Here is a 21,852-nt window from a genome sequence, read left to right on the forward strand (position 1 = left end):
CCTAGTTAAAATGCCCTGTCTTAGGTCAGTTAGGATCACCACTTTATTGTCAGAATAATAGTAGAGACAATGATTTATTTCAGCTTTTATTTCTTTCATCACATTCCCAGTGGGTCAGAAGTTTACATACACTCAATTAGTATTTGGTTGCATTGCCTTTAAATTGTTTAACGTGGGTAAAATGTTTTGGGTAGCCTTCCACAAGCTTCCCACAATAATTTGGGTGAATTTTGGCCCATTCCTCCTGACAGAGCTGGTGTTACTGTCAGGTTTGTAGGCCTCCTTGCTCGCACACACTTTTTCAGTTCTGCCCACAAATGTTCTATAGGGTTGAGGTCAGGGCTTTGTGATGGCCACTCCAATACCTTTACTTTGTTGTCCTTAAGCCATTTTGCCACAACTTTGGAAGTATGCTTGGGATCATTGTCCATTTGGAAGACCATTTGCAACCAAGCTTTAACTTCCTGACTGATGTCTTGAGATGTTGCTTCAATATATCCACATAATTTTCCTCCCTCATGATGCCATCTATTTTGTGAAGTGCACCAGTCCCTCCTGCAGCAAAGCACCCCCACAACATGATGCTGCCACCCCCATGCTTCACGGTTGAGATGATGTTCTTCAGCTTGCAAACCTCCCCCTTTTTCCTCCAGACATAACGATGGTCATTATGGCCAAACAGTTCTATTTTTGTTTTATCAGACCAGTGGACATTTCTACAAAAAGTACGATCTTTGTCCCCATGTGCAGTTCCAAACCGTAGTCTGGCTTTTTTATTGCGGTTTTGGAGCAGTGGCTTCTTCCTTGCTGAGCGGCCTTTCAGGTTATGTCGATATAGGACTCATTTTACTGTGGATATAGATACTTTTCTACCTGTTTTCTCCAGCATCTTCACAAGGTCCTTTTGGTGTTCTGGGATTGATTTGCACTTTTCGCACCAAAGTACGTTCATCTCTAGGAGACAGAATGCGTCTCCTTCCTGAGCAGTATGATGGCTGCGTGGTCACATGGTGTTTATACTTGCGTACTATTGCTTGTACAGATGAACGTGGTACCTTCAGGCGTTTGGAAATTGCTCCCAAGGATGAACCAGACTTGTGGAGGTCTACAATTTTTTCTGAGGTCTGATTTTGGCTGATTTCTTTTGATTTTCCCATGATGTCAAGCAAAGAGGCACTGAGTTTGAAGGTAGGCCTTGAAATACATCCACAGGTACACCTCCAATTGACTCAGGTTAATTGACATCATTTATCAGAAGCATCTAAAGGCATGACATAATTTTCTGTAATTTTCCAAGCTGTTTAAAGGCACAGTCAACTTAGTGTATGTAAACTTCTGACTCACTGGAATTGTGATACAGTGAAATAATCTGTCTGTAAACAATGGTTGGGAAAATGACCTGTGTCATGCACAGAGTAGATGTCCTAAGCGACTTGCCAAAACTATAGTTTGTTAACAAGAAATTTGTGGAGTGGTTGAAAAACGAGTTTGAATGACTCCAACTTTAGTGTATGTAAACTTCCCACTTCAACTGTGTATGTAATGTAGTAGTGGAGCTTCTACCCTAATGCTCCCAACCAAGATTTAGAAACCCGTACTGGTTAGATCGAGGGAAGCCGTTAAGGAGAACATTGAGACTGTCTGGATGATTCCTTTGTGACGTCATATCATTCCAGAATGATGTGGCCTCTTGTCATCATGACTCATGACCAATGAATGAACAAAAGCAGTATGCCAGAGATTTGGCTGTGGAATTTATGATATGTGCATTACAGGACGATGTCAAATATCTGACTTTTATTTTTATTCTTCAGAACACCCAGAGGTATTGGCCATGTTCCAGGTCACCTACATTGCGGTTGAGTTGCTCAGGTTGTTAGATTAATAATTTGTATTGATGAGGGTTCCTGCAATATGAAATTCTACGTACTCATTTGCAGAGAACAGATCCAACTGGTCATAGATAAGGAAGTAGTATATATATATTTTTTAAATTGCAGTATATCTATAACTGAACAATCTGATTATCTGTGCAACAGGACTGCACTGTAGGCGACCTGGAACATGGCCACTACCACCACATGATGACAGTGTCCTCCGCTCCTCTCTATTGCACCAAGCTTCCTGTGTCTGTCGTGAAGGGTATGTGAGCGGAGGTCAAATCTCACTGTCAAACCAGGCCAGATGGACTGAAGAGGTGTGAATTACCTACAGTTATGTTTCCACTCTGCCATCCATTCTCCTACCTACTTCTCCTATCCTACCTTCAAACAACCAACTGGAAATCAGTTCCTTGTTTTGGATAGCTTTTATCGTTGTGTTGGTTGCCTGCTCTGCATGGGAAAAGAGGAACATACAGTGACTGAACCCCTCGGTCCGTAATAGCGCCCTATTCCTTATATCATTCCAGGAAATCAGTCCCTTCTGGGTAGTGTAACTTATAAAAAAATTAACATTTTATTTCACCTAATTTTAACATTTTGTAATGAAGAGCACATGTTCAATTTAATATTTTTTTTATTTTTTAAATCCTATCTGAAAAAATACTTTTAAGTGCTAAATAAAGTAACAGGGCTGACTGTAACAGGGTTGATGATTTCAACTTAAATCAGCCAGAAACCCCTTGTGACAGGAGGAATGGAAGCTTTTGTTGCATCAAAAAATATTTAATTGTTAAAACACTTCTAGCCTATCTACGGATAATGACAGGGTTGACGTGTTATGCTCGACCCGCTTAGTTTTCCACCACAAAACACCAGAAAAATGGAGGGTTGACCTTAAAATGAATCACTAGTCTCATTTAAATAAATAATAATCTTCAGAAATGATTGGCAAAGCAACAAAATAACTAGTACTTTACAACCTGATCCTAGACCTGCACTCCTACCCTACTCTGAGCTGCCTCATGATGCTGTAGCAGTGCTGATCTTGGATCAGTTTTACCTCTTCAGATAATATTCAATGAGATTACGTGGAATGGGTGGACGTGGTCCTAGACCTGCACTCCTACTCTGAGCTGCCTCATGTTGCTGTAGCAGTGCTGATCTTGGATCAGTTTGACCTTTTCAGATAATATTCAATGAGATTACGTGGAATGGGTGGACGTGGTCCTAGACCTGCACTCCTACTCTGAGACGCTTTGTGAATACGGGGCTCAGCTCTCTTAGTGGACACAGTACGGAGTCTACTGTGGTCTATTTAACAGTGTTTACATACCAGATGTTTGGTATGATATTAATACTTTAACGTTATTTGTGGGTAATTATTATTAGTGTGGCATGTCGTGAAGGGATGCCCTCCTTTTATATTTGAGATTTTTTCAGAGAAGGAAAATTAAACTGAGGATGAATAATATGTAAATGTCTGGTCTGTTAGGCTCCTGTTCCCTTACTTCCTCTAGTGTGAGTACACACACACACACACACACACACGATACATTGGGTGGTTTAGACCTCTACTGTTTGAAGACCAGAAGGCAGCGTTACAGCATTCAATGCTTCGGTTTTATTCAAAACAAGACTTTTCACCAATATAACATTATACAGAATATATACTGTATAGGTCCTCTCCAGTATAAAACAAAGAACATTACAAAGTGTTACAAAGCTTTTTCATTGATTTTGGAATCTCGTCTTCATATATATATATTTTTTCTTTTGGGGGGGGGACGAAAAACACTTCAATAGTCTTTCATTTTCAAAAGGCACAGCCGGTGCTATTTGAAAAGCATAGTGCATTCAATACAATTCAATATCATACAAGGAAAACAACAATGTTTCACATTCTGTGGTGATGATCACAAACACAATTATACTTCTAGAGATGGGGGGGTTGAGATGGATGGGGGGGGGGTTCAGAGGGGGGTTGAGATGGATGGGGGGGGGGGTGAGATGGATGGGGGGGGTGAAATGGGAGAGGGGGGGGGGGGGGGGGGAGATGGATGGGGGGGGGGGTTGAGACTCCAAATCATAAGCAAATTTGGAAGAAAATCAAGTGAAGGCTGATGGGAATTCATAATGAAGAGTTGCTGATGCGGGTGGCAGTTGGTCCAATGGGCTGGATTGGGTTTTGAGAGCCTGAATCATGACTTGTGATTGGCAGGGGACAGGAGCAGGGGTGAGGGGGACCCGTCCAAGTTTGGCAGGGGGAGGTGTCCATTCATTAGGCTGGGGAACTGTGGACACAGAGAGAGAGAGAGGTGTGGAGGTTCAGCCAATGCCCTTGAACTTTCTAAATCTAGTGCTGGGCAATGAAGAAGAGGCCTACACACTGCATATAATGCTGTCCCATAGTGTTTCAATCCTTGCAACAAATTCACAATGTTTCCAATTCACAGAAGCCTTGTCCAGGGGTGTATTCATTAGTCGGATTTTTGTCTGTTTCAAAACATTTTGCAACGGAAACCATTTACTGTTTACTTTAGGAAGAAAACTGAAAGAAATGAGGGAGGGACCTACCTGAAAAAGGTTTTAAGTTTGGAGTAAACGGTTCCCGTTGCAAAACGTGTTGCAACCACCAAAAGGTTTTGCAGCAGAATCAAATCAAATTTGATTTACACCCCAGGTCTCTGCTTCTATCACCAGAGGAACTGTAATCCTGGTTTCCTGTTGTTCTATGCACTGGGCCTCTTCCCTCCCTCCTTCTCTCCCTCCCTCCTGATCATTTCTACCACCCTAACAGGCTCTATAGAGGGTGAAGTGAGTGAACTATGCATTGTACACAAAGAGGCTGCTTAGGTGTGTGTGATGCTGGGAGGGGAGGAGGAGGAGGGCTGGATAGTTGCACAAATGAGGAGCAGGTCTGTGTCCCACACTACACCCTATTTCCTACATAATGCACTAGTCAAAAGTAGTGCACTATATAGAGGATAGGGTGCCATTTGGGATGCGGACCAGGATCAGCCCTCGACGAAACCAGTTCAGACCGGCTCGGCTCCCCTGGGCTCAAACAGGAAGTATTCACAGGATATCTATCCCTCTCTGCCTATGTTAACGCTGAAACTGGAGGTATACTGACTTTGAGACGAAAGAGCTTCTCCTAATGTAACAAACCCAGCCAGGTCGGTCTCTGTTATTGCAGTCAAACTCACTTCATTCACACACTGAGCGTATAGAACGTCTAAAAAAAAAATGACCTGGAATGTAGAATTACAGGTAAGTGTACTTGAGATCAAATTGATAGAGAGGGATGTGAAAAAAGTTGTCAATTTTACCAGGGCAGGTCAGGAGGTTGGAGAACGGAAGACATGGAGAGAAATGCTAACATTGATTATGCCTGACACACATTAGCATACATGTGAACTGTATGCTCATCGTTACAGCTGAGTGGAATTCAACAGGCTAAGGACTCCCTCACCTTTCCATCCTCAGGGGGAAACAAACAGGATTCGGAGATAAACCCAACAAATACTGTCCATTCAGCACTACTCTGTTCTTTAAACAAATCTGTCTCTTCCTCCCTCTCTCCTTCACTCCCTCCTCTCTCGCTCTCTCTCCATCCCTCTTTCTCTCCCTCCTCAACTACCCATCTTTGGGGAGTAAACAAAAAAACACAGTCCATTCAGCACTTCTGTCTTTCACTCCCTCCGGTTTCTACCTGAAACAGTGATCCGTGTCCTTGAAGCCTGGCCGGACTCAGAGGGGCTGCGGGACTTAGGCTGCTCCAGAAGTGAACACCTGATAACAGAGAGCTGTGGCCCAGCACCAGACCAGATGGAGTCTAGGGAGGGACAATGAAAAAGGGTAGAGAGAGAGCAGGGGGCAGAGAGAGAGAGCAGGGGGCAGAGAGAGAGAGGGGGAGTGCAGGGAGAGTAAAGAGTATGTGAGTTTTGTATCTCAACTTGGTGTTCTTATGAACAACTCAAACAGAAGGACGTCTGGTTCCTCCTTTCGATACAGGGGTGAGGTAGGGTGTAGAGGTAGGGTCGACAGGGGGGTGTAGAGGTAGGGTGGAGAGGGGGGTGATTGTTGTTAAGGTTTCACTCCTAGGCATCATATCCCGTTGAACACCTGTAGAGGCTAGAGAGCAACTTATGAAATCAATGTATCTCCCCCTCTGTCTCTCCCTTGTCAACTCCAGATGGAGACGTAAGCCAGTGTTGTGGAGGGACCCAGCCCTGCATGACTGGTCTGCCTGCCTTTCTCTTCATATTAATGGAATGATTGGAGCATATGGTATCACTTAGCCCCCCCACCTCGTACCCTCTCCCTCTCTCTCATACCCCCTCTCTCTCTCTCTCTCTCATACTCTCTCTCTCTCTCTCTCTCTCTCTCATACTCTCTCTCTCTCTCTCTCTCTCTCTCTCTCTCATACTCTCTCTCTCTCTCTCTCTCTCATACCCTCTCTCCCTCTATCTCATACCATCTCTCTCTCTCATACCCTCTCTCTCTATCTCATACCCTCTCTCTCTATCTTATACCCTCTCTCCCTCTCATACCCTCTCTCCCTCTCTCTCATACCCTCTCTCTCTCTCTCTCTCTCTCTCATACATTCTCTCTCTCTCTCTCATACCCTCTCTCTCTCTCATACCCTCTCTCCCTCTATCTCATACCATCTCTCTCTCATACATCTCTCTCTCTCATACTCTCTCTCTCTCATACCCTCTCTCTCTCTCTCTCTCTCATACCCTCTCTCTCTCTCTCTCATACCCTCTCTCTCTCTCTCTCTCTCTCTCATACCCTCTCTCTCTCTCTCTCTCTCTCTCTCTCTCATACCCTCTCTCTCTCTCTCTCTCTCTCATACCCTCTCTCTCTCTCTCTCTCTCTCTCTCTCATACCCTCTCTCTCTCTCTCTCATACCCTCTCTCTCTCTCTCTCTCTCATACCCTCTCTCTCTCTCTCTCTCATACCCTCTCTCTCTCTCTCTCTCTCATACCCTCTCTCTCTCTCTCTTTCTCTCTCTCTCTCTCTCTCTCTCTCTCTCTCTCTCTCTCTCATACCCTCTCTCTCTCTCTCTCTCATACCCTCTCTCTCTCTCTCTCTCTCTCTCTCTCTCTCTCTCATACCCTCTCTCTCTTTCTCTCTCTCATACCCTCTCTCTCATACCCTCTCTCTCTCTATCTCATACCCTCTCTCTCTATCTCATACCCTCTCTCTCTCTCTCTCTCATTCCCTCTCTCTCATACCCTCTCTCTCTCTCTCTCTCTCATACTCTCTCTCTCTCTCTCTCATACCCTCTCTCTCTCTCTCTCATACCATCTCTCTCTCTCTCTCTCTCTCTCTCTCTCATACCATCTCTCTCTCTCTCTCTCATACCATCTCTCTCTCTCTATCTCATACCCTCTCTATCTCTCATACCCTCTCTCTCTCTGTCTCTAGGACAGGATATGTGTAAATCTCTTGTTTTTCCTCTGATCTTCATTTGCACCGCTATAAACAGTGTTTCAGTTGTTGTTTCTGTACCACTGTCTGTGGAGAAGTCAATGTCTTCTTTCTAATGATGAATATGTGGTTCAGCGAAGCCTCATGATTTTTTTACATGACAAAAAAAACACACAAACTAAAATACACGCTGAAAAATCTGTATTTGGATGTGAATTTTTGAATACTGCTTGAGTTTGGATCGTGTGCTCCGTAACATAGTACTTTAAAAAGACCCAAATCATCTAGAAGACTGGGTCAGATGTGGCTGAGCGGTCTGGGCCTGTGGCACGGCAGTGCCTTGCTGCTCTAGCTGGGCTTTGGGGACACTGACGTAATGGTCTGTAACTCTGGTTAGACTCCAGCCCCCATCTCCTTGTAACCAGGCAGGCCTCAGTGCAGATGGGAAGGAAAGATCTCCTTGTAACCAGGCAGGCCTCAGTGCAGATGGGAAGGAAAGATCACTGCAACACTATTCTCTATCTTAGAGAAGATTAACTAGCATCACTCACCAGTGAGATGTGAGTGGGCAAGTCTTTCCCCAACAACAACAACCTGATATGGAGTGGAATCAGTTTACCTGACTTTTTAATGTTGTAAATAGGGTTTATTAATGATGCTAGTGTTAAGTATTCACTGGTGCTGCATCATGTTCAAGTAGCAGTATAGTTCACCATACCTGTGCAGTGAAGAAGGCGTGGGTGAGGGATCCGGACGGTAGGGCGGGGCTATTGAGGGCTATCGAGCCGATATCACTTCCTGTCAAGAGCAGGGAGGGGGCGGAGATCTCTAGGGCTTTGGGCTTATTGGTTTTGGGTGGGAGTCCATGACAACTGTCTCCATGACTACTACCACTAACCCTACTACCACCACTGGTCCTCTTCTCCGGAGGCTGCAGGGCCTGCTCTCTCTCTCTATGCCCAGAAGAGAGATTCAGAGGCTGGGCTCCCTGGTCAGAGTCCTCCCCCTCCTCCTCTTCAGCCTCTGGGCTCCAGCCTCCTCGGCCTAGCCCTGGCTGGGGGTTAGGGCTGTGGGGGGAGGAGGAGGGCGGGGAGTGGCGCTGGTGTTGGTGGTGGGTGTAATGGTGGAGAGCGGAGGGTTTGGATGGCCTGTGGGTGCTGAAGGATTGTGATGAAGGCTCTGGCTTGATGAGGGACGGTGAGGGTGGAGTCCTCTCGGTGGTACCCGTCCCAAATCGGATGACTCCAGAGCGGGCCTCGTCCTGCTGTCTCTCCCTCAGGGCCCGGAGCAGCTCCTCTGGAGGAGAATGGAGGGCGTTGATGCTGAAGGAGGAGTAGAGGCCAGAGCCGAAGTACTTGTTATGACACGCAGCCTGCTGGGCCGCCGCAGCCGCCCCCAACGCTGCCCCCAGGGCCCTCCTCTGCTGCTGCGCCTCCTCCTCCTCTTCCTCCTCTACATCCAGGTCCTGGATGTCCTGGTCCTCGTGGAGCGTCACCCGGCCGGAAGCCAAGCCCATCTCTACTGCTGCTGGGTCCATCTTTAAGATTTCCGGGAACGAGACAAACTTGTAGACAAACTTCTGTCCGATCACCTTCTTGATAATGTTCTGGGGCACATGGAACATTATGAGATTAGTGTGCAGGTTGACCCGAAAAATGTTTTTGTGAATTCCCTAATATTTTATTCATAGATATAATTACACACAAAAGATTCAAATACACATTTATGAGCTGATAAGAAGACAACATATATTTTAATTTTCTATTGTCAATAAATAACAGAACTATAAATTATCAATGTTGACGCAACCATTTTGATTTCAACATTTCATACATAGAAAAATGAATTGCTACCAAAGCCATGTAAAAAATGATGACAAAATGTCTGAAATTCTACAGTGTGTGGGTATGTGATGCATCATCGTCTCTGGGCTATGCTGTTTGTTAGGTGAAACAAGAGGAAGTGGAACTATCTGCCAGTGGGGATCTTCGAGTTGAAAAAGAAGAAGAACTAACAATATGAAGTTACCGTGAAATGTCACATAACCCGAAATGTCAAATAAACAGTGCAGAGATAATTGTCCGTGGGAGTATTCTAATACAAGAGCGCTGTACCTTGAGTGGAGTAATATCAAAACCAAATGTCAAACAAACAAGAGGGCTGTACCTTGTCATAGTAGTATCTCAGGGCTCTGCTCAGCTTGTCGTAGTTCATATTAGTCTTGTTCTTGCGGAGCCCCCATAGCTTGGCCACCTCCTCAGACTTGAGCAGTTTAAACTCCCCGTCAGTGGACGTCCAGCAGATCAGATGCTTGTGACTCTGGTCCAACAGCAGCTGCAACAGGAACTGCCACAACGTGATGGCACTGTCCATACCTAGAGGGTCATAGACCATTAATGGCATCAACATGGAACCAGTGCAGTGGTGTAAAGTACTTAAGTAAAAACTATTTAAAGTACTACTGAAGTAGTTTATTTTTGTATCTGTACTTTACTATTTATATTTTTTTAAACTTTTACTTCGCTACATTCCTAAAGAAAATATTGTACTTTTTACTCCGTACATTTACCCAGAAGTACTCGTTACATTTTAAATGCTTAGCAGGATAGGAAAATTGTCAAATTCACGCACTTATCAAGAGAACATCCCTGGTCATCCCTACTGCCTCTGATCTGTCAGACTCACTAAACAGAGAACATCCCTGGTCATCCCTACTGCCTCTGATCTGTCAGACTCACTAAACAGAGAACATCCCTGGTCATCCCTACTGCCTCTGATCTGGTGGACTCACTAAACAGAGAACACCCCTGGTCATCCCTACTGCCTCTGATCTGGAGGACTCACTAAACAGAGAACATCCCTGGTCATCCCTACTGCCTCTGATCTGGTGGACTCACTAAACAGAGAACATCCCTGGTCATCCCTACTGCCTCTGATCTGGAGGACTCACTAAACAGAGAACATCCCTGGTCATCCCTACTGCCTCTGATCTGGAGGACTCACTAAACAGAGAACATCCCTGGTCATCCCTACTGCCTCTGATCTGGAGGACTCACTAAACAGAGAACATCCCTGGTCATCCCTACTGCCTCTGATCTGGAGGACTCACTAAACAGAGAACATCCCTGGTCATCCCTACTGCCTCTGATCTGGAGGACTCACTAAACACAAAGGCTTTGTTTATAAATGATGTCTGGGTGTGCCGCTGGCTATCCATAAATAAAATAAAATAAAAATAAAATCGGGCCATCTGGTTTGCTTAATATAAGGAATTTGAAATGATTTATACTTTAATATTTGAGCAATTACATTTACCTTTAATACTTAAGTATATTTAAAACCAAATACTTTAAAACTTTTACTCAAGTAGTATTTCACTGGGTGACTTTCACTTTTACATGAGTAACTTTCTATTAAGGTATCTTTTACTTTTACTCAAGTGTGAAAATTGGGTACTTTTCCCACCACTGAACCAGGGTTGTTGTACTGTCCAGGAGCAGGCGGTAGGTAGCCTGGAGGATGGAGAACAGGCCAGCCACCGGAGGGGGTCTCTGGGCTGGTCCTAGCCTGTTGCCTGTGTTGTATGGTGTCTACTTACAATAGACAATGTTTCTATAATGGATCAATCAAAATGTATTGTATACCTAGTATAACACCGTAGTAGCCTACACTGTGACGTGTGAAGACAAGTCACAGTGTGAACTAGAACAGTGCAGACTAACATGTGTAATGTAAACTAACAGAGGAGATGGGGGGGGGGGGGGGAGGAACAACAGCTCAAGCCAGAAGTATGCTGCGGTCCAACCTGGCTTAGGCTACAGGAAGTATGACGGGCCGAGCGAGAGAGGGGAAGACGAGGAGGAGCGACCAGGGTGGGTTTTGTCGTTTAATGGAGGAATGTGCAGTCCTATGAGTTCCTGTCTGCCTGGTTAATCACAGTCTACACACTAGCACACAGGCTGACTAGTCTTGTCTGAAGTAGTGCACTTCATAGGGAATAGTCTTGTCTGAAGTAGTGCACTTCATAGGGAATAGTCTTGTCTAAAGTAGTGCACTTCATAGGGAATAGTCTTGTCTAAAGTAGTGCACTTCATAGGGAATAGTTTTATCTGAAGTAGTGCACTTCATAGAGAATAGTCTTGTCTGAAGTAGTGCACTTCCTAGGGAATAGTCTTATCTAAAGTAGTGCACTTCCTAGGGAATAGTCTTGTCTAAAGTAGTGCACTTCATAGGGAATAGTCTTGGAAACTGTTCTGTTCTCTGGCTCTGGTTTAATATGAGACACTGGGACAAACTCAATGATCGGTGTTCTGATGAGGAAAGTGAAATATTATTGACCCTGATCAATGAATACATTATCAAACCTACACACACATGCACCCACACGTACGTACACACACACACACACACGTACGGACACACGCTTATGTAGTACACACACACATGTACACACCTAGACACATACGCACAAACATACACACACATCGTCAGAACACATTTCCGGCACAAAGTATCCCTAGAGTTTTCTATCTGTTATGTCAAACCACAAAACTGTCAAAGTCAGGACTTCCTCCTATTCTACTGTCAAGGACACATTGGTAGGGAGAGGGGGGATCCAACACTATGGGGCGCATTTCCCCAATCCTGTTCCACTTCCGACTCACTGCCTGCCTGGGTCATGAGATCAAGTCAAACTGTCCCTCTCACACTCCACCCCTTGGACATATACTTGGACAAAACAAATGACTGTTTAGAGAGGGAATTCTATGTTTAGGGTTCCTAGTGGCCAGGGGACTTTTTAATGCAGCGAAACTTAAATCAGCTTTACCTAATTTCAATCAGCATGTTAAATGTGCAACCAGAGGGGAATTTCTTTTTACAACACCTTTACTCCACACACAGAGACGCGTACAAAGCTCTCCTTCACCCTCCATTTGGAAAATCTGACCATAATTCTATCCTCCTGATTCCTGCTTACAAGCAAAAATTAAAGCAGGAAGCACCAGTGACTCGGTCTATAAAAATGTGCTCAGAAGAAGCAGATGCAAAACTACAGGACTGTTTTGCTAGCACAGACTGGAATATGTTCCGGGATTCTTCCCGGAAGAATCAAGGACGTCGTCCCCACAGTGACTGTATGTACATACCCCAACCAGAGACCATGGGTTACAGGCAACATTTACACTGAGCTAAACCCGGAAGCTGCCCTGCGACCATCAAACAGGCAAGCGTCAATACAGGACTAAGATCGAATCGTACTACACCGGCTCCGACGCTCGTCAGATGTGGCAGGGCATGCAAACTATTACAGACTACAAAGGGAAGCACAGCCAAGAGCTGCCCAGTGACATGAGTCAACCAGACGAGTTAAATAACTTCTATGCTCGCTTCGAGGCAAGTAACACTGAAACATGCATGAGAGCATCAGCTGTTCCTGACGACTGTGTGATCACGCTCTCCGCAGCCGATGTGAGTAAGACCTTGAAAAAGGTTCACAACATTCACAAGGCTGCAGGGCCAGATGGATTACCAGAACGTGTACTCCGAGCATGTGCTGACCAACTGACAAGTGTCTTCACTGACATTTTAAACCTCGCCCTGTCTGAGTTTGTAATACCAACATGTTTCAAGCAGACCACCATAGTCTCTGTGCCCAAGAACACCAAGGTAACTTGCCTAAATGACTACAAACCCGTAGCACTCACTTCTGTAGCCATGAAATGCTTTGAAAGCCTGGACATGGCTCACATCAACACCATCATCCCAGAAACCCTAGACCCACTCCAATTTGCATACCGCACCAACAGATCCACAGATGACGCAATCTCTATTGCACTCCACACTGCCCTTTCCCACCTGGACAAAAGGAACACCTATGTGAGACTGCTATTCATTGACTACTGCTCAGCGTTCAACACCATAGTGCCCTCAAAGCTCATCGCTAAGCTAAGGACCCTGGGACTAAACACCTCCCTCTGCAACTGGATCCTGGACATCCTGATGGGCCGCCCCTAGGTGGTAAGAGTAGGTAAAAACACATCCGCCACACTGATCCTCAACACGGGGGCCCCTCAGGGGTGCGTGCTCAGCCCCCTCCTGTACTCCCTGTTCACTCATGACTGCGTGGCCAAGCACAACTCCAACACCATCATTAAGTTTTCTGATGACACTGTGGTAGACCTGATCACCGACAACGCTGAGACAGCTATAGGGAGGAGGTCAGAGACTTGACCGTGTGGTGCAAGGACAACAACCTCTCCCTCAAAGTGATCAAGACTAAGGGGATGATTGTGGACTACAGGGAAAGGAGGACCGAGCATGCCACCATTTTCATCGACGGGGCTGTAGGTTGAGAGCTTCAAGTTCCTTGGCATCCACATCACCAACAAACTAACATGGTCCAAGCACACCAAGACAGTCGTGAAGAGGGCAGGACAAAACCTATTCCCCCTCAGGAGACTGAAAAGATTTGACATGGGTCCTCAGATCCTCAAAAGGTTTTACAGATGCACCATCGAGAGCATCCTGACGGGTTGCATCCCTGCCTGGTATGGCAACTGCTTGGCCTCTGACCGCAAGGCACTATAGAGGGTAGTGCGTACAGCCCAGTACATCACCGGGGCCAAGCTTCCTGACATCCAGGCCCTTTATACCAGACGGTGTCAGAGGAAGACCCTAAAAATTGTCAAAGACTCCAGCCACCCTAGTCATAGAGTGTTCTCTCTGCTACCGCATGGAAGCGGTACCGAAATGCCAAGTCTAGGTCCAAGAGGCTTCAAAATAGCTTCTACCCCCAAGCCATAAGACTCCTGAACAGCTAATCAAATGGCTAGGTATTTTCTTATAACTGCATTGTTGGTTAAGGGCTTGTAAGTAAGCATTCACTGTAAGGTCTACTACAACTGTTGTATTCGGCGCATGTGACATAAAATTTTATTTGATTTAATTAAGTTCAACTTTCCACGTCATCTCAGCAATCATTTAAACACAGTTTTGTGCGAAAACATTTGTCACCTTTGTAATATGAACCATGATCTTCCTGATTATTCAGAGTTCACACAAAGCCATCCAGTGTTTTGGGGAACGGAAACTCCTAATGTGATTAGGTGCTGTGTGTGGAGACAACTTAACCATGACTAAATCTGCTCTCTTCCTGTTCACATTCACAGTCCGTCGCTCGCTGGAAAATCCATCCACCGATTGCGAGTGAACCCCATAGTCGTTACATACGGCCAGCTTCAGAATGCTAAAGTGGTGTTTTGAGTTGAATCTCGGTAGCTCTGTATAATACCCATCTTCTTTTTTTATGATCTATTTATCTAACTGTCTCGTTCTCTTACTTTTGAATAGAATAGTATGACTAAAACATAATTCACACGGGAGATTAGACAGAGTTGAAATAGACAGACTCCAATACTGTCTATTTATTTTTCTGTCTCACTGACACAGTTTGAAGATGTTTTCACTACCAGACAGATGCAAACCGGAAGCTCGTAGAAGTGTTGTGTAGTCTACTCCAGACCAGACAAACTAGAAACTCTCTTGCTGAAAGATCCTATTCTATTCCTCTGTTACACTGAGTTTACAGTAAAACGTGAATAAACAGCAACACATATAGCTTTATGTCTGTTGAACTTTGGTATAGACTAGAAACAAAACAACCTGTCCACCTGTGGCCTACTCAGACATATAATCTACAATAATTGAGATCAGTTTACCTAATTCATCAACCTACCTTTCAAAATCCATGTTGACTTTTCACTATCAAAGAAACAATGAAAAACCATAATAACTTAACATAAAAACACATTCACTTGTTTTCACATTACCTGCGATCTTTTGTTTGCCTTTCCTTCCACTCCTTGAAAACGTTTATGATTAAATTTGTATGACCCCTTGTTTTTCCATGCTGACTGACTGCCGTCTAGCTAGGCTACACGGCTCTGCTGGACTGAAATAGGATCCTGGCTTCTTTTTCTTTTTCTGAGCAGGAAGTTAGAGCAGGCAGACAGAGAGCCGGCTGGCTTCCTCTTCCCTACGATTCCCCAGGCGTGTTGACGTCTATGTAAACACGCCTTTCCTCTCTCTCTCTCTCTCTCTCTCGCTCTCTCACTCTCTCTCTCGCTCTACGCGCCGATAGCCAACATTGCTCACAATTATAACACACATGGTAATATTGTAACTCTCCAACTTAGTCAACAGTTAAGCTGACATCCAATAAAATACAATTGTATTTGTCACATGTTTCGTAAACAACAAGTGTAGACTAACAGTAGCTAGGTTTCCATTAAGTTCAGTTGTTTTTCTGTGGACATTTAGAAAGTTCGGATAGTTTAATGTGTTTCCGTTAAACTATCTTGTGTAGATTAAAAACAGCTGTAAAAACTGAAAGTGTCCAATAGAAATGTAGAGGTTGAAGTGTTTCCATTACCCATTTAGACAAATTACACATGAATAACTTGGCCAACCTGTATGCCCTCCCATCTATCTATTTAATGTCTCAGGTATACATAGTCGCAGGAAGTAGGTGTGCTGATGGTGCTGCAGCACGCCCTGAAAAATCTGAATTAAAAATATATATTTAAAAAATGGAGGAGAAAAAAAATGAAAATAAGAATTTCTCACAAAAGTGGTGCACAGAGCCTTTAATAGCTCTGTATTAGTGGATGATATAGCAGGCTGCAGCACCAGCATGGGCAAAAAGATTTGTACATTGTGACATGTGCCCTGCGTACCTTCAAAAATGATTCTGCAATCATCATTCATTCAACAAAAACAAAAAAAACTTTACCACATCATTTGTCGCATTAAATAAAGTCCAACAAAATAAAAATTCACTCTTATCGAACCGATAAAAAATGTTTTGTCGCTCTTTAGAAAGTTTCTCCTATAGCTGCTGTTTCCATTACACATGTCGCAAGGATTTTTGTTGTTGTTGTTTCAACATTGCTTTTGTCTATTTAACCTTGTTCAATGGAAATCTAGTGAAATGCTTACGGGCCCTTCCAACAATACAGACAGGAAGAAAGAGAAATAATAGAAAAATAATAACACGAGGAATAAATAAGGAACACAATGAGTAACGATAACTTGGCTATATGGCTATATCAGTACCAAGACGATGTGCAGGGGTGATTGAGATAGATGTGTACATATAGGTAGGGATAGAGTGACTAGGCAACAGGATAGATAAACAGTCGCTGCAGCGTGTGTGACGAGTCAAAAGAGTTAGTGCAAAAAGGGTCAATGCAGATAGTCCGGGTGAGCTTAACTATTTAACTAACTATTTCGCAATCTTATGGCTTTGGGGGCAAAAGCTGTTCAGGGTCCTGGTGGGTCCAGATTTGGTGCATCTGTACCGCTTGCCAAGTCAATGACTTGGGTGACTGGAGTGTTTTTAGGGCCTTCCTCTGACACCGCCTGGTATAGAGGTCCTTGATGGCAGGGAGCTCGGCCTCAGTGATGTACTGGGCCGTATGCACTACCCTCTGTAGCCGTACATAGTCATAGAACATAGAACATACAGTATAGAACATAGAACATACAGTATAGAACATACAGTATAGAACATAGAACATACAGTATAGAACATACAGTATAGAACATAGAACATACAGTATAGAACATACAGTATAGAACATAGAACATACAGTATAGAACATACAGTATAGAACATAGAACATACAGTATAGAACATAGAACATACAGTATAGAACATACAGTATAGAGCATAGAACATACTGTATAGAACATATAACACAGAACATACAGTATAGAGCATAATCAAAGTCATGGCTTATTCTAAAGTACTGCGAAATGGGGACACTAAAAGACATTGTCCACTGCTCAAGGTTGTGTGCGTTATGGTGTGTCATTGTTGGGGCCGGGTACATTGATTTTGGAACTAGCCTAAACCAGAGTGGGTACATGAGGGCCAATGTAAATTTGACCTCTGTGCCAAACATCAATTTTAATACGGTGAAAGCAAACCTATCGAACACGATAGCCAACTTTTGACAAGGTATTTATTTAGAAATCAAATGTTATTGGTCACATACACGTGTTTGTTATTGCTTGTGTAGCCACAAAGTTGGAAGCACAGAGTCGTTTACTGGTAAATGAGGTTTGGAGTCAAAGACATAACAAATTGCCTGCAGGCTACTTTTCACAAACAGGACCTGTGTGTAAATAACTGGAATAGGAATGAGATAACCCTCATCCAGACAGGATATGTTCATTTAAATCTAGCAAGGATATATTAATTAAAGAACATGATTTCAATATCAATTTGTGTCATTTAGGCACAAAAAGAGACAAATGCCTGCAGTGCCTACAACTTCAACTGGCCTGTTGATAAAATGCCCATGGTGGTTTTGTTATAACACAAAGCCTTTAGTATTGACAGCACCATCCCACTGGGCACACACTGATCGAATCAATGTTGTTATGAAGTTGAACCAACGTGGAATAGACGATGAAATGACGTCGGTGCCCAGTGAGGTACACTGCGTACATTTACATTTACATTTAAGTCATTTAGCAGACGCTCTTATCCAGAGCGACTTACAAATTGGTGCATTCACCTTATGACATCCAGTGGAACAGCCACTTTACAATAGTGCATCTAAATCTTTTAAGGGGGGGGGGGGGGGGGGGGGGTCAGAAGGATTACTTTATCCTATCCTAGGTATTCCTTAAAGAGGTGGGGTTTCAGGTGTCTCCGGAAGGTGGTGATTGACTCCGCTGTCCTGGCGTCGTGAGGGAGTTTGTTCCACCATTGGGGTGCCAGAGCGGCGAACAATTTTGACTGGGCTGAGCGGGAACTGTACTTCCTCAGTGGTAGGGAGGCGAGCAGGCCAGAGGTGGATGAACACAGTGCCCTTGTTTGGGTGTAGGGCCTGATCAGAGCCTGAAGGTACTGAGGTGCCGTTCCCCTCACAGCTCCGTAGGCAAGCACCATGGTCTTGTAGCGGATGCGAGCTTCAATTGGAAGCCAGTGGAGAGAGCGGAGGAGCGGGGTGACGTGAGAGAACTTGGGAAGGTTGAACACCAGACGGGCTGCGGCGTTCTGGATGAGTTGTAGGGGTTTAATGGCACAGGCAGGGAGCCCAGCCAACAGCGAGTTGCAGTAATCCAGACGGGAGATGACAAGTGCCTGGATTAGGACCTGCGCCGCTTCCTGTGTGAGGCAGGGTCGTACTCTGCGGATGTTGTAGAGCATGAACCTACAGGAACGGGCCACCGCCTTGATGTTATTTGAGAACGACAGGGTGTTGTCCAGGATCACGCCAAGGTTCTTAGCGCTCTGGGAGGAGGACACAATGGAGTTGTCAACCGTGATGGCGAGATCATGGAACGGGCAGTCCTTCCCCGGGAGGAAGAGCAGCTCCGTCTTGCCGAGGTTCAGCTTGAGGTGGTGATCCGTCATCCACACTGATATGTCTGCCAGACATGCAGAGATGCGATTCGCCACCTGGTCATCAGAAGGGGGAAAGGAGAAGATTAATTGTGTGTCGTCTGCATAGCAATGATAGGAGAGACCATGTGAGGTTATGACAGAGCCAAGTGACTTGGTGTATAGCGAGAATAGGAGAGGGCCTAGAACAGAGCCCTGGGGGACACCAGTGGTGAGAGCACGTGGTGAGGAGACAGATTCTCGCCACGCCACCTGGTAGGAGCGACCTGTCAGGTAGGACGCAATCCAGGCGTGGGCCGCGCCGGAGATGCCCAACTCGGAGAGGGTGGAGAGGAGGATCTGATGGTTCACAGTATCGAAGGCAGCCGATAGGTCTAGAAGGATGAGAGCAGAGGAGAGAGAGTTAGCTTTAGCAGTGCGGAGCGCCTCCGTGGTACAGAGAAGAGCAGTCTCAGTTGAATGACTAGTCTTGAAACCTGACTGATTTGGATCAAGAAGGTCATTCTGAGAGAGATAGCAGGAGAGCTGGCCAAGGACGGCACGTTCATGAGTTTTGGAGAGAAAAGAAAGAAGGGATACTGGTCTGTAGTTGTTGACATCGGAGGGATCGAGTGTAGGTTTTTTCAGAAGGGGTGCAACTCTCGCTCTCTTGAAGACGGAAGGGACGTAGCCAGCGGTCAGGGATGAGTTGATGAGCGAGGTGAGGTAAGGGAGAAGGTCTCCGGAAATGGTCTGGAGAAGAGAGGAGGGGATAGGGTCAAGCGGGCAGGTTGTTGGGCGGCCGGCCGTCACAAGACGCGAGATTTCATCTGGAGAGAGAGGGGAGAAAGAGGTCAGAGCACAGGGTAGGGCAGTGTGAGCAGAACCAGCGGTGTCGTTTGACTTAGCAAACGAGGATCGGATGTCGTCGACCTTCTTTTCAAAATGGTTGACGAAGTCATCTGCAGAGAGGGAGGAGGGGGGGGGAGGGGGAGGAGGATTCAGGAGGGAGGAGAAGGTGGCAAAGAGCTTCCTAGGGTTAGAGGCAGATGCTTGGAATTTAGAGTGGTAGAAAGTGGCTTTAGCAGCAGAGACAGAAGAGGAAAATGTAGAGAGGAGGGAGTGAAAGGATGCCAGGTCCGCAGGGAGGCGAGTTTTCCTCCATTTCCGCTCGGCTGCCCGGAGCCCTGTTCTGTGAACTCGCAATGAGTCGTCGAGCCACGGAGCAGGAGGGGAGGACCGAGCCGGCCTGGAGGATAGGGGACATAGAGAGTCAAAGGATGCAGAAAGGGAGGAGAGGAGGGTTGAGGAGGCAGAGTCAGGAGATAGGTTAGAGAAGGTTTGAGCAGAGGGAAGAGATGATAGGATGGAAGAGGAGAGAGTAGCGGGGGAGAGAGAGCGAAGGTTGGGACGGCGCGATACCATCCGAGTAGGGGCAGTGTGGGAAGTGTTGGATGAGAGCGAGAGGGAAAAGGATACAAGGTAGTGGTCGGAGACTTGGAGGGGAGTTGCGATGAGGTTAGTGGAAGAACAGCATCTAGTAAAGATGAGGTCAAGCGTATTGCATGCCTTGTGAGTAGGGGGGGAAGGTGAGAGGGTGAGGTCAAAAGAGGAGAGGAGTGGAAAGAAGGAGGCAGAAAGGAATGAGTCAAAGGTAGACGTGGGGAGGTTAAAGTCACCCAGAACTGTGAGAGGTGAGCCGTCCTCAGGAAAGGAGCTTATCAAGGCATCAAGCTCATTGATGAACTCTCCGAGGGAACCTGGAGGGCGATAAATGATAAGGATGTTAAGCTTGAAAGGGCTGGTAACTGTGACAGCATGGAATTCAAAGGAGGCGATAGACAGATGGGTAAGGGGAGAAAGAGAGAATGACCACTTGGGAGAGATGAGGATCCCGGTGCCACCACCCCGCTGACCAGAAGCTCTCGGGGTGTGCGAGAACACGTGGGCAGACGAGGAGAGAGCAGTAGGAGTGGCAGTGTTATCTGTGGTGATCCATGCGTGACCAAAAGTATGTGGGTACCTGCTCGTCGCACATCTCATTCCAAAATCATGGGCATTAATATGGAGTTGATCCCCCCTTTGCTGCTATAACAGCCTCCACTCTTCTGGGAAGACTTTCCACTAGATGTTGGAACATTGCTGCAGGGACTTGCTTCCATTCAGCCACAAGAGCATTAGTGAGGTCGGGCACTGATGTTGGGAGATTAGGCCTGGCTCGAAGTAGGCGTTCCAATTTATTCCAAAGGTGTTCGATGGGGTTGAGATCAGGGCTCTGTACAGGCCAGTCAAGTTCTTCAATACCGATCTCGACAAACCATTCCTGTATGGACCTTGCTTTGTGCACGGGGGCATTGTCATGCTGAAACAGGAAAGGGCCTTCCCCAAACTGTTGCCACAAAGTTGGAAGCACAGAATTATCTAGAATGTCATTGTATGCTGTAGTGTTAATATTTCCCTTCACTGGATCTAAGGGGCCTAGCCTGAACCATGAAAAACAGCTCCAGACCATTATCCCTCCTCCTCCTAACTGTACATGTAACGGATGTGAAATGGCTAGCTAGTTAGCGGGTACGCGCTAGTAGCATTTCAATCAGTTACGTCACTTGCTCTGAAACCTAGAAGTAGGGTTGCACCTTGCTCTGCAAGGGGCCGTGGCCTTTGTGGAGCGATGGGTAACGATGCTTCGTGGGCGACCGTTGTTGATGTGTGCAGAGGGTCCCTGGTTCGCGCCTGTGTCGGGGCGAGGGGACGGTTTAAAGTTATACTGTTACATACAGTTGGCACTATGCATTCGTACAGGTAGTGTTCTCCTGGCACCCGCCAAACACAGTTTTGTCTGTCAGACTGCCAGATGGTGAAGCATGATTCATCACTCCAGAGAACGCGTTTCCACTGCTCCAGAGTCCAATGTCGGCGATCTTTACACCACTCCAGCCGACGCTTGGCATTGCGCATGGTGATCTTAGGCTTGTGTGGTGCTGCTCGGCCATGGAAACCCATTTCATGAAGCTCCAGACGAACAGTTATTGTGTTGACTTTGCTTCCAGAGGCAGTTTGGAACTCGGTAGTGAGTGTTGCAACTGAGGACAGATGGGTTTTCCGCACTTCAGCACTCGGAGGTCCCATTCTGTGAGC

General features: G+C 45.7%; 1 protein-coding gene across 1 annotated transcript; it reads right to left on the reverse strand.

Annotated features, from left to right (window-relative positions):
* Nucleotides 1-3,922: 3,922 nt before the first annotated feature.
* LOC120066487 (ETS domain-containing protein Elk-3-like) lies at nucleotides 3,923-15,373 on the reverse strand. Its single transcript, XM_039017891.1, has 5 exons — nucleotides 15,149-15,373; nucleotides 9,486-9,694; nucleotides 8,038-8,925; nucleotides 5,596-5,718; nucleotides 3,923-4,174 (listed from the first exon to the last, which is right to left on the reverse strand). The coding sequence occupies exons 2-5, from the start codon at nucleotides 9,690-9,692 to the stop codon at nucleotides 4,082-4,084; spliced, it is 1,311 nt and encodes a 436-aa protein (XP_038873819.1). The 5' UTR covers nucleotides 9,693-9,694; nucleotides 15,149-15,373; the 3' UTR covers nucleotides 3,923-4,081.
* Nucleotides 15,374-21,852: the final 6,479 nt, after the last annotated feature.

Source organism: Salvelinus namaycush, chromosome 21, assembly GCF_016432855.1.
Source record: "Salvelinus namaycush isolate Seneca chromosome 21, SaNama_1.0, whole genome shotgun sequence".
In the NCBI taxonomy this organism is placed as follows: domain Eukaryota; kingdom Metazoa; phylum Chordata; class Actinopteri; order Salmoniformes; family Salmonidae; genus Salvelinus; species Salvelinus namaycush.